The 14553-nt window shown below is 36.0% G+C and overlaps 2 protein-coding genes across 2 annotated transcripts; both read right to left on the bottom strand.

The window, feature by feature from the left end:
* Positions 1-2391: 2391 nt before the first annotated feature.
* On the bottom strand, positions 2392-3330 carry LOC101615382 (olfactory receptor 6C3-like). The gene has a single exon (XM_004649942.2). The coding sequence runs from the start codon at positions 3328-3330 to the stop codon at positions 2392-2394; it is 939 nt and encodes a 312-aa protein (XP_004649999.1).
* An 8886-nt stretch (positions 3331-12216) lies between these two features.
* LOC101615100 (olfactory receptor 6C3) lies at positions 12217-13152 on the bottom strand. The gene has a single exon (XM_004649941.1). The coding sequence runs from the start codon at positions 13150-13152 to the stop codon at positions 12217-12219; it is 936 nt and encodes a 311-aa protein (XP_004649998.1).
* Positions 13153-14553: the final 1401 nt, after the last annotated feature.

Here is a 14553-nt window from a genome sequence, read left to right as displayed (position 1 = left end):
ATTCACTGAGCACAAAACTAATTAATAATAATAAAAAAAACTGACAATGGACCAGTGTATTCTCTAAGCCATTTGCTCAATTTTGTAATCAGTTCCAAATAGCTCATAACAATGGAATTCTTTATGATATTTAAGAATAAGGAACAGTGGAATGAGTACATCAAGTTCTTAAGGGTTATATTCATAAATTACAACAAGGAGAATGTCAACACTCATCTCTACATTATACACTTTCCCATGCTCTGTTTGTTATTGATCACCTTAATCTAAATAATCAAAATCTGTCTCCTTATAAGAGGCATGTTGAAGAAAATGATTCTCCAAAACCTTTAATTAAATGGAAGGACCTAATGACAGGCCAATGGTGAAGGCCTGATGTTCTCTTAACAGTTGGGAGACAGTATGCTTGTGTCTTTTCACAGGACTCTGACTCACCACTGTGGATTCCAGACAGACTAATGCGACCTTATGGCAAGCTTTCCATTTCCTGTTCTGGAAAATCCCCCTTCCTCATGGAGAAGGAAACAACCACCCTTTGCACCGAGACCACGCCCTCTTCCGCCGCCTCCACTCCCTGACACAGAGGGGTCTACTAGTGCTGATCGGTCACCCGAAGCCCTTCTGCCATCTCTGTTGGACCGTTGCAGATTCACTCATCTAAAATGTCCAATAGAACTACCACTACACACTCTGGTCAGCCTCCTTCCTGGGGCCAATTGAAAGCTCATTCTGCTTCCGCTGTGCGGCGGGTATACAATTTCTTGTTTACCTCACGTATCAGTAACTGTATTGAATCTGGTCTGCCTCCAAATACTTAGGATGTTGTCAGACAACCTCCAGTGTTCTTTTACCTGTCAATCTTACTTCTCCGTGGTTTGGTGACCCTGCCATATATGCTATTGTATATGTTTCTAATGCTCTTTCACGTCCAAAAAGATTTATTGCTGCTCTAATTTTGTGTATAGCAGCATTGATAGGCATTGTCTCTGCACTTGCTGCTTCTGTTCCAGGCTTAGTGCAACAAGTACATACAGCAGAGCATGTAGATAACTTGTTGAAAAATGTCTCTCTGGCCTTAATGACTCAAAAATCTTAGATAGGGGCCTTTAGGATAGAATTAATACTCTAGAAGAAGGTATATTACACATGGGTACTCAAATTCAAAGTATTAAAATTAGGTTGACTATTGCTTGCCATACTAATTATAAATGGATTTGTGTCACATCTTTACAAAATAATGGCTCGGATGTTACTGGGGAACACATTCAGGCACATATTTGTGGTGCTTGGAACCATTCTTTGACCATAGATATTAATAAGCACCATCAACAAATTAGTTCTATTTCTCATGCTAAGACTTCAGGCTGCCTGGACAGGAGAGGTGGTGCAAACATTTCTTGATTCTAGTAATTCTTTTGCTTCTAATCACTCATTTTGGAATTTTATTATCAATCTTGTCATTATATTTAGAGATCTTTGTAAAGTCAAAATAAAAAATAAAAAAGGAGGGCTAGAGAGATGGCTTAGTGATTAAGCACTTGCCTGTGAAGCCTAAGGACCCTGGTTTGAGGCTCCTTTCCCCAGGACCCACGTTAGCCAGATGCACAAGGAGGAATATGCATCTGGAGTTAGTTTGCAGTGGCTGGAAGCTCTGGCGTGCCCATTCTTTCTCTCTCTCTCTCTCTCTCTCTCTCTCTCTCTACCTCTTTCTGTCTCTGTCACTCTCAAATAAATAAATAAAAATGAGCAAAAAAATTTTTTTCTTAAAAAGGAGGAGATGTGGCTAACCTTGTGCTTACATGTGTCCTGGGGAGTTGAACCTGGGTCCTTTGGCTTTGCAGGCAAGTGTCTTAACTGCTAAGCCATATCTCCAGCTCCCCCCCCCCAATTCTCTCTCTCTATCTTCCTCTTTCTCTCAAATAAATTAAAAATTAAAAATGTCTAAAAAAGAATGCTGCCTTTCTATTTATAATAATTTTGGGGAAGAAGACTTTATTCATTTCTATGCCCTTATGTGTCTATAGTCAGTATAGTGTATGGATGTGTATGCAGTTACATACCCCCATACACATACATGCAAAGACTATGGAAAGCATCAGTAGTCCTCAGGTATCACTCCATCACAGTTTTTTTCTTTCTTTTTTCCCACCAGGTGGAGTTTCTCAAGGTATCAGTATAAGCTGTATCTCAGTCAGTCAGGCTGAGCAACAAGCCCCAAGAATTCTCCTGTCTCTGCCGCCTCAGGATACAGATGTACTAGTGTACACCTGACTTTTTTTCATGGGTGTTGAAGATTAAACTCAGGTCCTAATGTTAGTAGGGTAAATATTCTTATCCACTGAGATATCTTCTCAGTCCCAAGAATTTATTCTTTCAAAATTATTCATTCTTTCATTTGCTAGAGAAAAGCATAACTTTTTGCATAGTATCCTTAAAGGCTCGCTTCACCTGCTGGTTCCTCAGGGTGTATATAAATGGGTTCATCATAGGAGCAACAGAAGTATTGAGAATAGCAACCCCTTTGGTCAATGATGCTCTTTCCTTTGCAGAAGGATTAGCATACATGAAAATACAGCTTCCATAGGAGATAGAGATGACAATCATGTGAGAGGAGCATGTGGAAAATGCCTTCTTTCTCTGACTGGCTGAAGGGAGTTTCAAAATAGTCCTAATGATGAACATGTAGGAGAGAATTATTAATGCTAAAGTGAACAGAAGTATCACTATTGCAGAGTAAAACCCAATCACTTCCAGGAGCCACGTGTCTGAGCAGGATAACTGCAGTAGGGGGTAGTAGTCACAGGTAAAGTGGTCAATGACATTAGATCCACAGTAATCTAACTGAAGAAAACGAATGACCAGTGGGAAGATGTTTAAGAAGCCAGCCAGCCAGGCAGAAAAGACTAGCAATATGCAGACTCTCTTGTTCATGATGGTTGTGTAATGCAGGGGTTTACAGATGGCCACATAGCGGTCATAGGACATGGCTGTTAGAAGGTAAAATTCGATTACACCAATTGAGATGAAGAAAAACAACTGAGCTGTACAGTCATTGTAGGAAATAGTTTTGTCTCTGGAAATAATTGTGCCTAGAAACCTAGGGATGCAGACAGTTGTAAAGGTTATTTCTAGAACTGAGAAGTTCCTGAGGAAGAAGTACATGGGGGTCTGTAGATGGGAGTCTATCAAGGTGAGAGTGATGATGGTCAAATTTCCAGTGACACTTAATATGTATGTGATAAACAGAAAGAGGAAGATCACAATCTGCAGCTGTGGGTCATCTGAGAGTCCCAAGAGAATGAACTCTGTGGGCACGGTGTGGTTTCTCATTACTGACCTTTCTGTTTGTGTTTTCTTCTCCTTTAGAACACAAGATGTACATTCCCCTAGAATACAAAACAGAGACAAGATTCAGTATAGTGCATTGGACTTTAAAATGTTTGTAAAGATGAATAGTCTGTGAAGTTGAGAAGACATTCAGTCTATGAAAAACCCTCTCAGTTTCCACTTATTTTGCATTCATTTGAAAACATTCTTATCCTAAATAGAAATCTGTCAATTCACAAATCCACTGTTATTGTCAATATGGGTTAAAATCTTAAACAAAAGATTAAAAAGTGAAAAAAATTCTGGTGCTAGCATTTAAGACATTTATTCCAATGTTTTTTAAAAATTAAGATTATAATTTTAAGATAATTAACCTTCTTATAAAATATTCTAATTGATATTTCTTTTTCTTAGAATTAAAAATTGCATATGGAATGTAGCAATTCTAATATACATATTTTGAGAGAACATACAGATTTTTCAGTCCCACTTCAGATGTTACATTTTGAAAACTCATCCTATATAATCTAGAACATTTCAAATTAAGCAATCATTCACAGTAACAGTGATCTCTCCTTAGAAACCATGCATTCACTCATGTAAATTTTCTGGCATTCTCTTATGATATTCTTACATCAGAGTTTTTGTTTATTGCTAATCCTCTCTTTGCATTACCAGAGTAAAAGAAATTGAAACATATTTTTAAAGAAAACATTACCTAGAAACATATTAATTCATAAAATATATTGCTCAATTTTTAGATAATATTGCTATCCAAATTACATAAAATGTCAGTAGACTATGTCTCTTAAAAATCCAGTTTCATCACATCACATCACGGTCTTAATTTTATGGGGGAAAATCCAGAATTTTTGCTATGCTCCCACTTGGAGCCTAAATAATAGTTGTATCAGTCATCTAGTTTTTCATATTAAAATGATCAAAATACAATCATAGTATAATTAATATTGTAAATGCTTAAGTTTATTGGAATACAATGTTTTATATGAAAGAATAACACAGTTACTTACTTGTTTCTTCTCCACAATTAGGTCTGAAGTTCCACTTTCTAGCTTTCTTATATAATCATATAACACTAGTTGTAATGGTTCAACAATTTATTTAGTTTCCTCCTTACTGGCAAATAAGTGTGTTTTTAAACTTCTTCATGGTGCTCCAGAGCTATATTTCTTTGCTTAGAGATTAATAATATTTGTCCTATAATATGCTTAATTCCTGTTATTATAAAATTGTTGGAGCAATTTATCGCATTAAGCCATGATTTCCCTTTCCCCCCACAAAACCCATACACACAGTTAATCCTGTGTTTACTGAAGTACTATTTCATTTGCCCTCTTACATATAATAGAAAACACCTAGTGAATCATTTTTTCATTGCATTTACAGAAGTGTTTTAAATGTATATTTTGTAATTCTACAATTTATATCATTAAAACATCAGTAATCTTTTCTATAGTCTTAAGAGTGTTAGATATTTCTACAAGTGTAAATTTGGACAATTGAAACTAAGGGATGCTCTCTATGTATGCCCTACAAATGGAATTGGTCTTATTTTATGTATGTGTTTCTTGTTAGCTCAGGGGAATTAATAAACCAAGAGTGCCTTGGAGAGGCACCATTGTGATACAGATGAGTCATTGACATGAATCTTTTTCTTAATATTTATGAGAAAGTATATAAACATTTTCATGTACATAAAAAGTATAAAATATTTAATACTGGGAGTGTAGAATTTTATTCATCCATGATTATATGAGTCCATATATTTATTCCAGAGTGTCTGTGCCTACCTTCAGGAGAGTTATGAGAAAGTCTTTTTTTTTGTATGCCATAATATGTCTAGTCCAACTTAAGTGTGTTCTGAGATGGGCAGTGTTAAGGACCTATGAGAAGGTTTCTCCCTCTGTCAATCTCTATCTATCTATCTATCTATCTATCTATCTATCTATCTAAATTTATATTTGCAGGGAGAGAAAGGAGAAAGAAGAGAGAGAAATAATGGGTGCACAGGGCCTCTATCTGCTGTAAATAAATTCCAGATGCACATGCTACTTTGTACATCTGGCTTTACATGGGTACTGGGAAATTATTAGGCTTTGCAGGCAAGTGCCTTAACTGCTGAGCCATCTCTCCATCCCTCCCTCTATCAGTCTTTTACATTTAGGGAAATTCTCTCCATATTGATTATGATTAAGGTTACAGGGACATTGTTTAAAATTTGTGTTTATAGTTTTCTGACTCCTGTTCACTATTTCATTTATTTTCATTAAAATATTGCTTATAGCTGAATGTATATGAGATTGTTCATTTGTGACAATTATTCTGAACCAAGAAAATAAATGTTTGAACTTTTGGTGTTTTTAACTTATGTTACATTTTACAGTTTTTACTTTTGTTTTCCAAGTATAAATCAATTCATCTAGCATGTGTGCAATATTCCAAGTTGCCCTGGTCAATGACAGATTTAGAAGCTAAGTTAGTCTAAAAATGGGACCAATGTAAGAAAATGAAGGATTGCAACACTCCTTAGAATACAAGACAACATAAAAGAGTTGAGTTGCATTAATTTATAATTGACATGGAATAAGATATGAATTTTATTAAATACATAGAGGCAAATAATGAGTTATTCATTATAAATAGAAACATTTATCCTAGTTTTGTTTTTAAATTAAAGTCATGCTTATTTCCTACTTTGTTCCATAAACCTTCTAAAATAATACATACATCAGTAATTTCACTAGATATTTCATACATTTTAATTTTTAGGATATTACTAAACTGGATGTGGTAATATATATCCACATATGAGGTAATATATATTCATATAAAAGCAATAGGAAAGGAGAAGTTAGTACAGTTATCTAATGACTTGAGTGAATTGCATTTAATCTTTACCCTTATTTCGATTAGCTAACAATGCAATCAATTCTCTCCTTGTTATTAATGGGTGACCAATGACTATGTTACAACTCAATAAAACATAATTCAGTTCAAGGTTTTACATTTATTTGAAAGTGGCAGGAGAGCTGATGGGGGGCAGAAGGGGGTGTTGGAACAAGACTTCCAGCAACCATTCCTTTTTAGAAACATCAATTTGAACAATTGATGTTTCAAAGTAATGAATATCAATTTGAACAATTTGAATATCTACATCTGAAATTAACTTTATAAGAGATAAGTGTACTAGTCAGCTTCGTGTTGCTGGGATGAACTTCCAAACCAGGCATGAGTTATGGGAAGAATGGATTTATTTGAAGCTAATAGATCCAGTGGAAGTTCCATTATGGCAGAAGAAACTGACACCCCTTTTTTTTAAAAAAAAAATTATTTATTTATTTATTTGAGAGTGACAGACACAGAGAGAAAGACAGATAGAGGGAGAGAGAGAGAATGGGCGCGCCAGGGCTTCCAGCCTCTGCAAACGAACTCCAGACGCATGCACCCACTTGTGCATCTGGCTAATGTGGGACCTGGGGAACTGAGCCTCGAACCAGGGTCCTTAGGCTTCACAGGCAAGCGCTTAACCGCTAAGCCATCTCTCCAGGCCGAAACTGACATTCTTTCACAGGTCCATATACACAGAGAAATACCATCACTGGCACCATAAGGAAGCACACTTCAGGAACCCAGGCAGAATTCAAGCAGTCTGCATATCTTTAGTTGGAATTCCTTATATGCCCCCATACCTTAGGGCTAGACACTAGGATCCACCCACACAGTGACATCAAGTTAAGAGTTTGAATAAAACTGAATCTATTGGGGTAAGTCCATTCAAACTACAACATTCTACTCCTGGCCCTCAATAGATTCATGACTATCTCACATTGTATATTATATTTAGTCCAAATTTTAAGGTCCCATAGTCTTTACCAACTTAAGATAGACCCAAAGTCCCAAGTCTCATCTGGGTTTTAAGATTGTCTCTTAGCTGTGAGTATTGTAAAATTAAAACAAGCTATATACTCTCTATATATAACGGCACAGGGTAAACAATTCTATTGCTACAGGGTATGAGGAGAGACCATACCAATGCAAACTCAGTAACTATCAAGTAACATCAAATAGCCACAGTTCAAGTATGATAGCATAACCAGTGACAGTTGCTGGATGTTTTCCAATTTTACCCCTACAACTGGACTGAGTGGCCAGGGAAACTTCCATCCCGAGCCAATAGTGCTCCATGGTAGTCCTGCACAGTCCTGGTTGATACAAAAAATCTTCAGTTCTACATGTAAACCATCTTCCAGTGGCTTCACAAGTGTCTTTTCCTGGGTTACCACACCCTTCTTCATAGTGCAACTCAGCAGTGGCTCTTAGAACCACATGCACTTCATGCCCCACTCCATGTATTTTTCATGCTTTCAAAAAACCAATACCAGGTACGCACAACGCAGTCATATTCTTAATTCAAGGATGAAATAAATCAGTACCTTGAAGAGCAGTTTCTTTCCTTTATGTCAGGTATTTCCATTCCTACAATGTAGTCTTTCTGGGGTGGAATCACCTCAGGCATTCTCTCCATTGTTTTAATGTAAAGCAGTTGGGACAGCTTCCCTAAGATTGCTCATGTGTTTGACAATAGCTGCTTCAGTAACCTAAAACTAGTCTCCGTGGCAGTAAAATTTAAACTTGTTTGAGTTTTTCCAACTTTAGCATATGTGCTGCTGAAGCAAGAACAAGTTTTTCCAACTTTAAATCTTAAATTTCTCAGTTTCATTTTTTGCCAAGCACATCAGTCCATCACAAATTTAACCTTGATCAAACTCTCTGGGAATGGGAAGCAGAACACAGCCAGCCCCTATGCCAGTAGCCCAGTTCCAACAAAGTTCTCTGCAATCTTTCCTTACCCTCAGAAAGTTCATAAGGAAAGTCTCAAAGTACAATTCTCTCTGCACTTAGAATTTTCTAATTCTCATTAGAATAGTCTGGAAGCATCTTCAGTTGTAAGTACCAAGTCCATGCCCATTCCTCCAAAACAAAAGTTCCAAAAGACTAAAGTCCACAGTCAGCTGCATCTCAACAACACTATTCCGTGCTTGGTACCAATTCTGTAGCAGTCAGCTTCACATTGCTGGGATGAACTTCCAAACCTGGTACAAGTTCTGGGGAGAAGGGATTTATTTGAAGCTTACACATCCAGTCAAAGTTCCATTAGGGCAGAAGAAACTGGCCCCCTTTTACAGGTCCATATACACAGTGAAATACAACCTTCAGCGCCATAAGAAACCCTGGGAAGAATTCAAACACTCTGCATATATTTAGCTGGAATTTCAAATCTGCCCCTACACCTTAGAGCTGGACCCTAGATTCCACCCACACAGTAATATAAAATATAAAACTCCTGAACCTACTGGGGGATATCCATTCAAACTACCACAGTATGGCAACCAGTTTAGCAATCACAAAACCCTACTATTGCATGATAAGAAAAAAAATACACAAAAGAGGGAAAAATAGACAGTTTAATATTACCAGCATCTTAACGCGCAACCTCTGTCATCGGAATGTGAATACTATAGTGAGATTTCATCTACTTGGGGAAAGTAGGATTTGTCCATAGATATCAACTCCAGGTCCATCATAATAAAACCAAGGACTGGGATGATGGCTCAGTGGTTAAAGGCACTTGCTACAATAAAACCATGCATCCAAAACTTCCTGATGTCTTTTGACTCAATTGTATGCTTGGACTGGGCTTCTAGACACACCTTTTGTGTCACTTACTTTGCTCATTACTGCGAGTCAGTCCCCGACAAGACAGAACATAAGGGAGAATGGATTTATTCTGACTCTCGGTCCATTATATTGGAAAAGGCACAGTGGCAGTGGGAGCATGAGGCAGCTAGCTCACATCTTGGCAGAATAGGAAGAAAACAGCTCTGGTTGGAAATGAAGCTAGATTATATTACTCAATCTCTGTTTCACCGCTCTGTTGCACAGCTATGTACCTTGCCCATAAATCATAATACTCTGACACAAGAAATCCATAATGAGTTCTAGATCGCAAACAGTCTACTGCATGGGCTTGGCTTTTGGCCCGACCGCTTGGATGGAAACCCACAGCAGCTGTGCCCTTCAGGTTCCTTCATCACTTTACCAGCTTTACTGCCATAAAATTGGATGCTGGTTCTAAGTCAGACTTTGAGGACATTGGATTCTAGCTCAGGTTCCCTCAGCATTGGAAATCCTGGGCTAAGGTTGCCCACTAGCGCTTTAATTGCTGCAGTGATTATGACCTTAGGGATTATGCTAGGTTTTCACTCTGAATGTCTTGACTTATTTACTGATATGAGATGCTCTTAGTTAAATCCATGCTGCAAACCTAGAAGAAAGTATTTCCTAACAAGCAGGCATTAATGCATGACTACAAAATCATCACAGAGTATATTATAATCAAATTATCAAAGACAAAAGTTGAAGAGAGAATGTTAAATAAAACCTAAGCTGCCAATCAGGAAGACTGTATTTAGTAAAGTTGTTCTTCAGACACCTAACACCATCCTCTCTATGTCTTGAATACATTAAGAAGGGGCAAAATAATAATAATAATAATAATAATAATAATAATAATAATAATAGAATGGGAAAAAGTGCTGAGGAACACTGTCTTCTGGATATGACAAGGACCTCATTGAGCTCACAGTGGTGGTGGTCACCTATACAAGATGGGGAGCTTCAGCATTCCATCATGGGTAGGGGAGGGGATCACAAGAACCCCCTCCTCTCAGAGGAGCTATTGGCAACTAATGGTTACTGGGAGAGGAAAAGTCATGTTATTCAGTTGTCAAGACACCACTGTGTTGCCCATGCTTTGGCAGATTACTCCCACTGTTGTTCTTACAAAACAGCCCTCATGAAACTCAGTGACACACACACACATGCACACACACACCCCTATAATCACCACCACCACCAACAACAACCAAAGGCTGTCCTTCAAATATTAATTAGAGATAAGCTTTCTAGGACACGTGTCATTTTACATAGTCTCTTTGGTAACCACAGTGCTAATTTCTATTTCCATGTAATCAATTTTTTTTGTTTATTTTATTTATTTGAGAGCAACAGACAGAGAGAGAAAGAGACAGATAAGAGACAGAGGGGGAATGGGCACGCTAGGGCCTCCAGCCACTGCAAACAAACTCCAGATGTGTGCACCCCCTTGTGCATCTGGCTAACGTGGGTCCTGGGGAATCGAGCCTCAAACTGGGGTCCTTAGGCTTCACAGGCAAGCGCTTAACCACTAAGCCATCTCTCCTGCCCTATTTTTTAATATTCTACATAGAAAAGGAATCATGTGGTATTTATGTTTTAATCTCAGTATCTGTCTCATAAAAAACTTAATGTTTCTGAAAAATGACACCACAGATTATCTTCTGGTCTCCTCTCACATTTACATACATGTGCATGTATACTTACATCCACATGCACACACAGATATGAAAAAAAACCAACAAAGACTATTCTACCTTTCTTATTGATATAATTTATAAATTATTAATAATATTAAGCAATCTGTTATTTAGACTTCAGCATATTTGCAAATATGTATAACATAGAAATATAACACTTGTAAAATTACTTGTGATCATTTGTCTTTTTTCTCTCTTAGATCTGCATTAGGCAAGAATAACATTTTATTGTCATTGAATCATTTCTTTAGTGGACATATATTTGAATAAATGAATGAATAGATGATAGGAATAGGTTAGTTGTATTTGAAAATATATTTTTAAATTTTATTTATTTATTTGAGAGAGACAGAGAGAGATAATGGTGTGCCTAGGCCTCCAGCTGCTGCAAATGAATACCAGATGTGTATATCCCCTTGTGCATCTGGCTTATGTGGGTCCTAGGAATTGAACCTGGGTCCTTTAACTTTGCAGACAAGCACCTTAACCATTAAGCCATCTCTCTAGCCCTGTGTTTGAAAGTATTTAACTCAAAGGCATGTTAAATGTTTAAAGTATGACAATATTCATAAACATTTAATTTCTTTTAGAAATTTTACTTTCTTGTCTTGAATGACTTTGTTTGGTTTTGGTGGATGAGACATAAAAACTAACAAAAGTCTTTAAAATATATTAAAATCTGTACAAAATAATTTTATTTTACTTTATTGACATAAGTTTTATGTTTTAGCTTATAAATTACAGTATTCTACATATTCAGAATAAAGTGTGTTGGACATAAAGTTGTTTTAATCAGCATTACTTGAGAGAATGTGATAAACAAAGAACATTTGAAATGGAAGTTCTCACACAGCATATTTAACATAACTGAAATGTCAAGCCAAAAGATTAATTATTGAATTGATACACGTATGATTAAAATAGTTTATTCCTAAATTTATTTTTGTGTTTTAAATGGCATACTAAATGGATTTATCAAGAAAATAAAAATGATACATTTTAAGATTCAGAAGGTGTAACTCTACTTGCAACAAAATACAAAGCCCTTGGGGAGTCAGAGTCAGCATACGGAGCATGCAGAGTCTAACAATGTTATCAAAATGCCAATGGCAGTGTAGAAAATACATAACATATTACACAGTATAAAACTGTACACTTAAAGCACACAATGGAGATACAAAGTCAAAACTACCTCTTTTTACAAGGTGGTATATTGTAGACCATTTCAGAAAATTCTATAGGGGAAATAAATGTTACTATATATTTTTAAAACTCAGCAAACACTATGAACATGGAAGTAAAAGAAGCAGATGGGGAAAATGTACAATTAATGCTAATGTGACATATAAGTAAAGTACAGGAGAACAAAGTACTTAATACAGAGATTTAGAAATTTCAAGATTTTCATTAATTGCTATTTTTAGTGTCCTTTGTTAGAAACATAATTTTTGTTTCATTTACTTACAAAAAATACTACTTTGTGCACTACATCTCTGAATGCTTGTTTTACTTGCTGGTTTCTTAGGGTGTAAATGAAAGGGTTCAGCATGGGGACAACAGAGGTGTTAAGAATAGCTACTCCTTTGGTGATTGATGCCTTTTCTTTGGCAGAGGGATTAACATACATGAATATGCAGCTTCCATAAGACATGGAAATGACAATCATGTGAGAGGAACAGGTGGAGAAAGCTTTTTTTCTTTGACTGGTAGATGGAATTCTTAAAATTGTCCTGACAATGTACATGTAAGATAAAATGACTAGTGCCAGAGTGAAGAGCAGAGTAACCAGAGCAAAGTAAAAACCAATGACTTCCAGGAGCCATGTGTCTGAGCAAGATAGTTGTAAGAGGGGAAAATAGTCACATGCAAAATGGTCAATGATATTGGAAGCACAGTAATCCAACTGGAGCAAAAGCATGAGGGGTGGGAAAACTGTCAGAAAGCCACCCAGCCAGGCGCATAGCACAAGCAGCGTGCAGAGTTTCTTGCTCATGATGGTTGTGTAGTGAAGGGGTTTGCAGATGGCAACATAGCGGTCATAGGACATGGCGGTTAGAATGTAAAACTCAGTTACCCCCATGAAGATAAAGAAAAAGAGTTGGGCTGCACAGTTGTTATAGGAAATTGACTTATCCCGGGTGATAATAGCACCTAGAAACCTAGGGATACATACAGTGGTAAATGAGATTTCTAAGAAGGAGAAGTTCCGGAGGAAGAAATACATGGGTGTTTGTAGATGGGAGTCCACCAAGGTGAGAGTGATAATAGTCAGGTTTCCAATGACACTTAATATATATGCAAATAATAAAAAGAGGAAAATCACAGCCTGAATGTTAGGCTCATCAGAAAGGCCTAGGAGGATAAACTCGGTGATCACTGTGTGATTCATTCTCTCTCTTCCTCTTGCTCTCTAATCTCCTGCTTTTCTCTTTGAAATATAAAAAGGAAAATTAGAGGCAACAGAAGATATAAATCATTGTCATCAATATCATGCTTTCAATACAATTCTAAAACATTGGCAATATATGATTATTTTATGTTAGATGCCTTCTTTGAAATACTTCAACACATATTTGTGAGTCTAACTTATTTACAAGTTCTTTTATTTTAAATTTGACAGGAGAAGTAAGGAAATCCTCATACAGTAAATCATATCATTGAGAGATGTGAATAAAATCAGTAACTTTTGTTCACAAGGGGGCACATGCATCTGGAGTTTATTTGTAGTGGCTAGAGGCCCTGGTATGCCCATTCTCTCTCTCTCTCTCTGTTTCTTTCTCCCTCTCAAATAAAATAAATAAAAATATATTTTAAAAAATCAGCAACTATTGCTTCATGTTTTACTAATGCAAAAAATTGTTCACATTTGAAAAACCATCACAGGAAGCATGTTTTTCTTTTTATCTCATGATGTATACATTAGAAATAACTTCCACCTAAAAATATAAATACATGGTTTTAATTTTATCAAATGGTAACAATAAAAATTATCACTATGGTAACAAATCATTTAAGAAGCAAATTAGTGATTGTTTTTTAGCAAATAAAGATTTTATAGTTGCTATACAATTTTATTTCACTAAATTTATTTCAATAATTTTACTATGGACTAATTTCAATTATTAGAACTTTAAATATTATATGCATTTAAAGTTGTATATGTATTTTATTTAACAACAAGAATATATAGTCATTTACTTATTTATCATATAATTTCACCAAAATATTTAACATTTGATGCCTTTTATGATGCTATGATTGTATATACACTATAGATATATTTTACTTTTGAGATTACAGAAATATATACTTTTTTATTAATAAAAGCTCTAAAATACTAATTGGGAAAGTAATTACTTGCCTTGGATCTCAGCAATTTTATTACTTGGATTGCAGCACAGTGTGTTATCCACTTGACCATCATCTTTTGTATACATTACACTTCACGGAAAGGTGTTTTATTTCCTAACATGTGTTTTTATCTCACAGGAGACCACTGATAATATTGATCCACTCATCCAAAAGGATACCTACTGACATGTAGAAAACCTTCTCTTTTCATTTTAAATTATTTGGTGTATGTCCAACTAATCAAACACTGCACTTGATATGTTCTTTATATTTGGTCTGCTATATCTTGACAACTAACATCTCCATATTGTAGATTATCACATTTCTGCTCTGAAAAAGCAGAATATAAAATCACTTCTTCAGCTTCTCTGCAAACATCCTACCAAAGTTTGTACTGGTCAGATTTTCTTTAACATTTTCTATATTTTATGATGGCTGA

Source organism: Jaculus jaculus, chromosome 6 (genome assembly GCF_020740685.1).
Source record: "Jaculus jaculus isolate mJacJac1 chromosome 6, mJacJac1.mat.Y.cur, whole genome shotgun sequence".
Lineage (NCBI taxonomy): Eukaryota > Metazoa > Chordata > Mammalia > Rodentia > Dipodidae > Jaculus > Jaculus jaculus.
The sequence above is the reverse complement of the archived record's forward strand: the minus strand, read 5'-3'. Positions and strand labels throughout refer to the sequence as shown.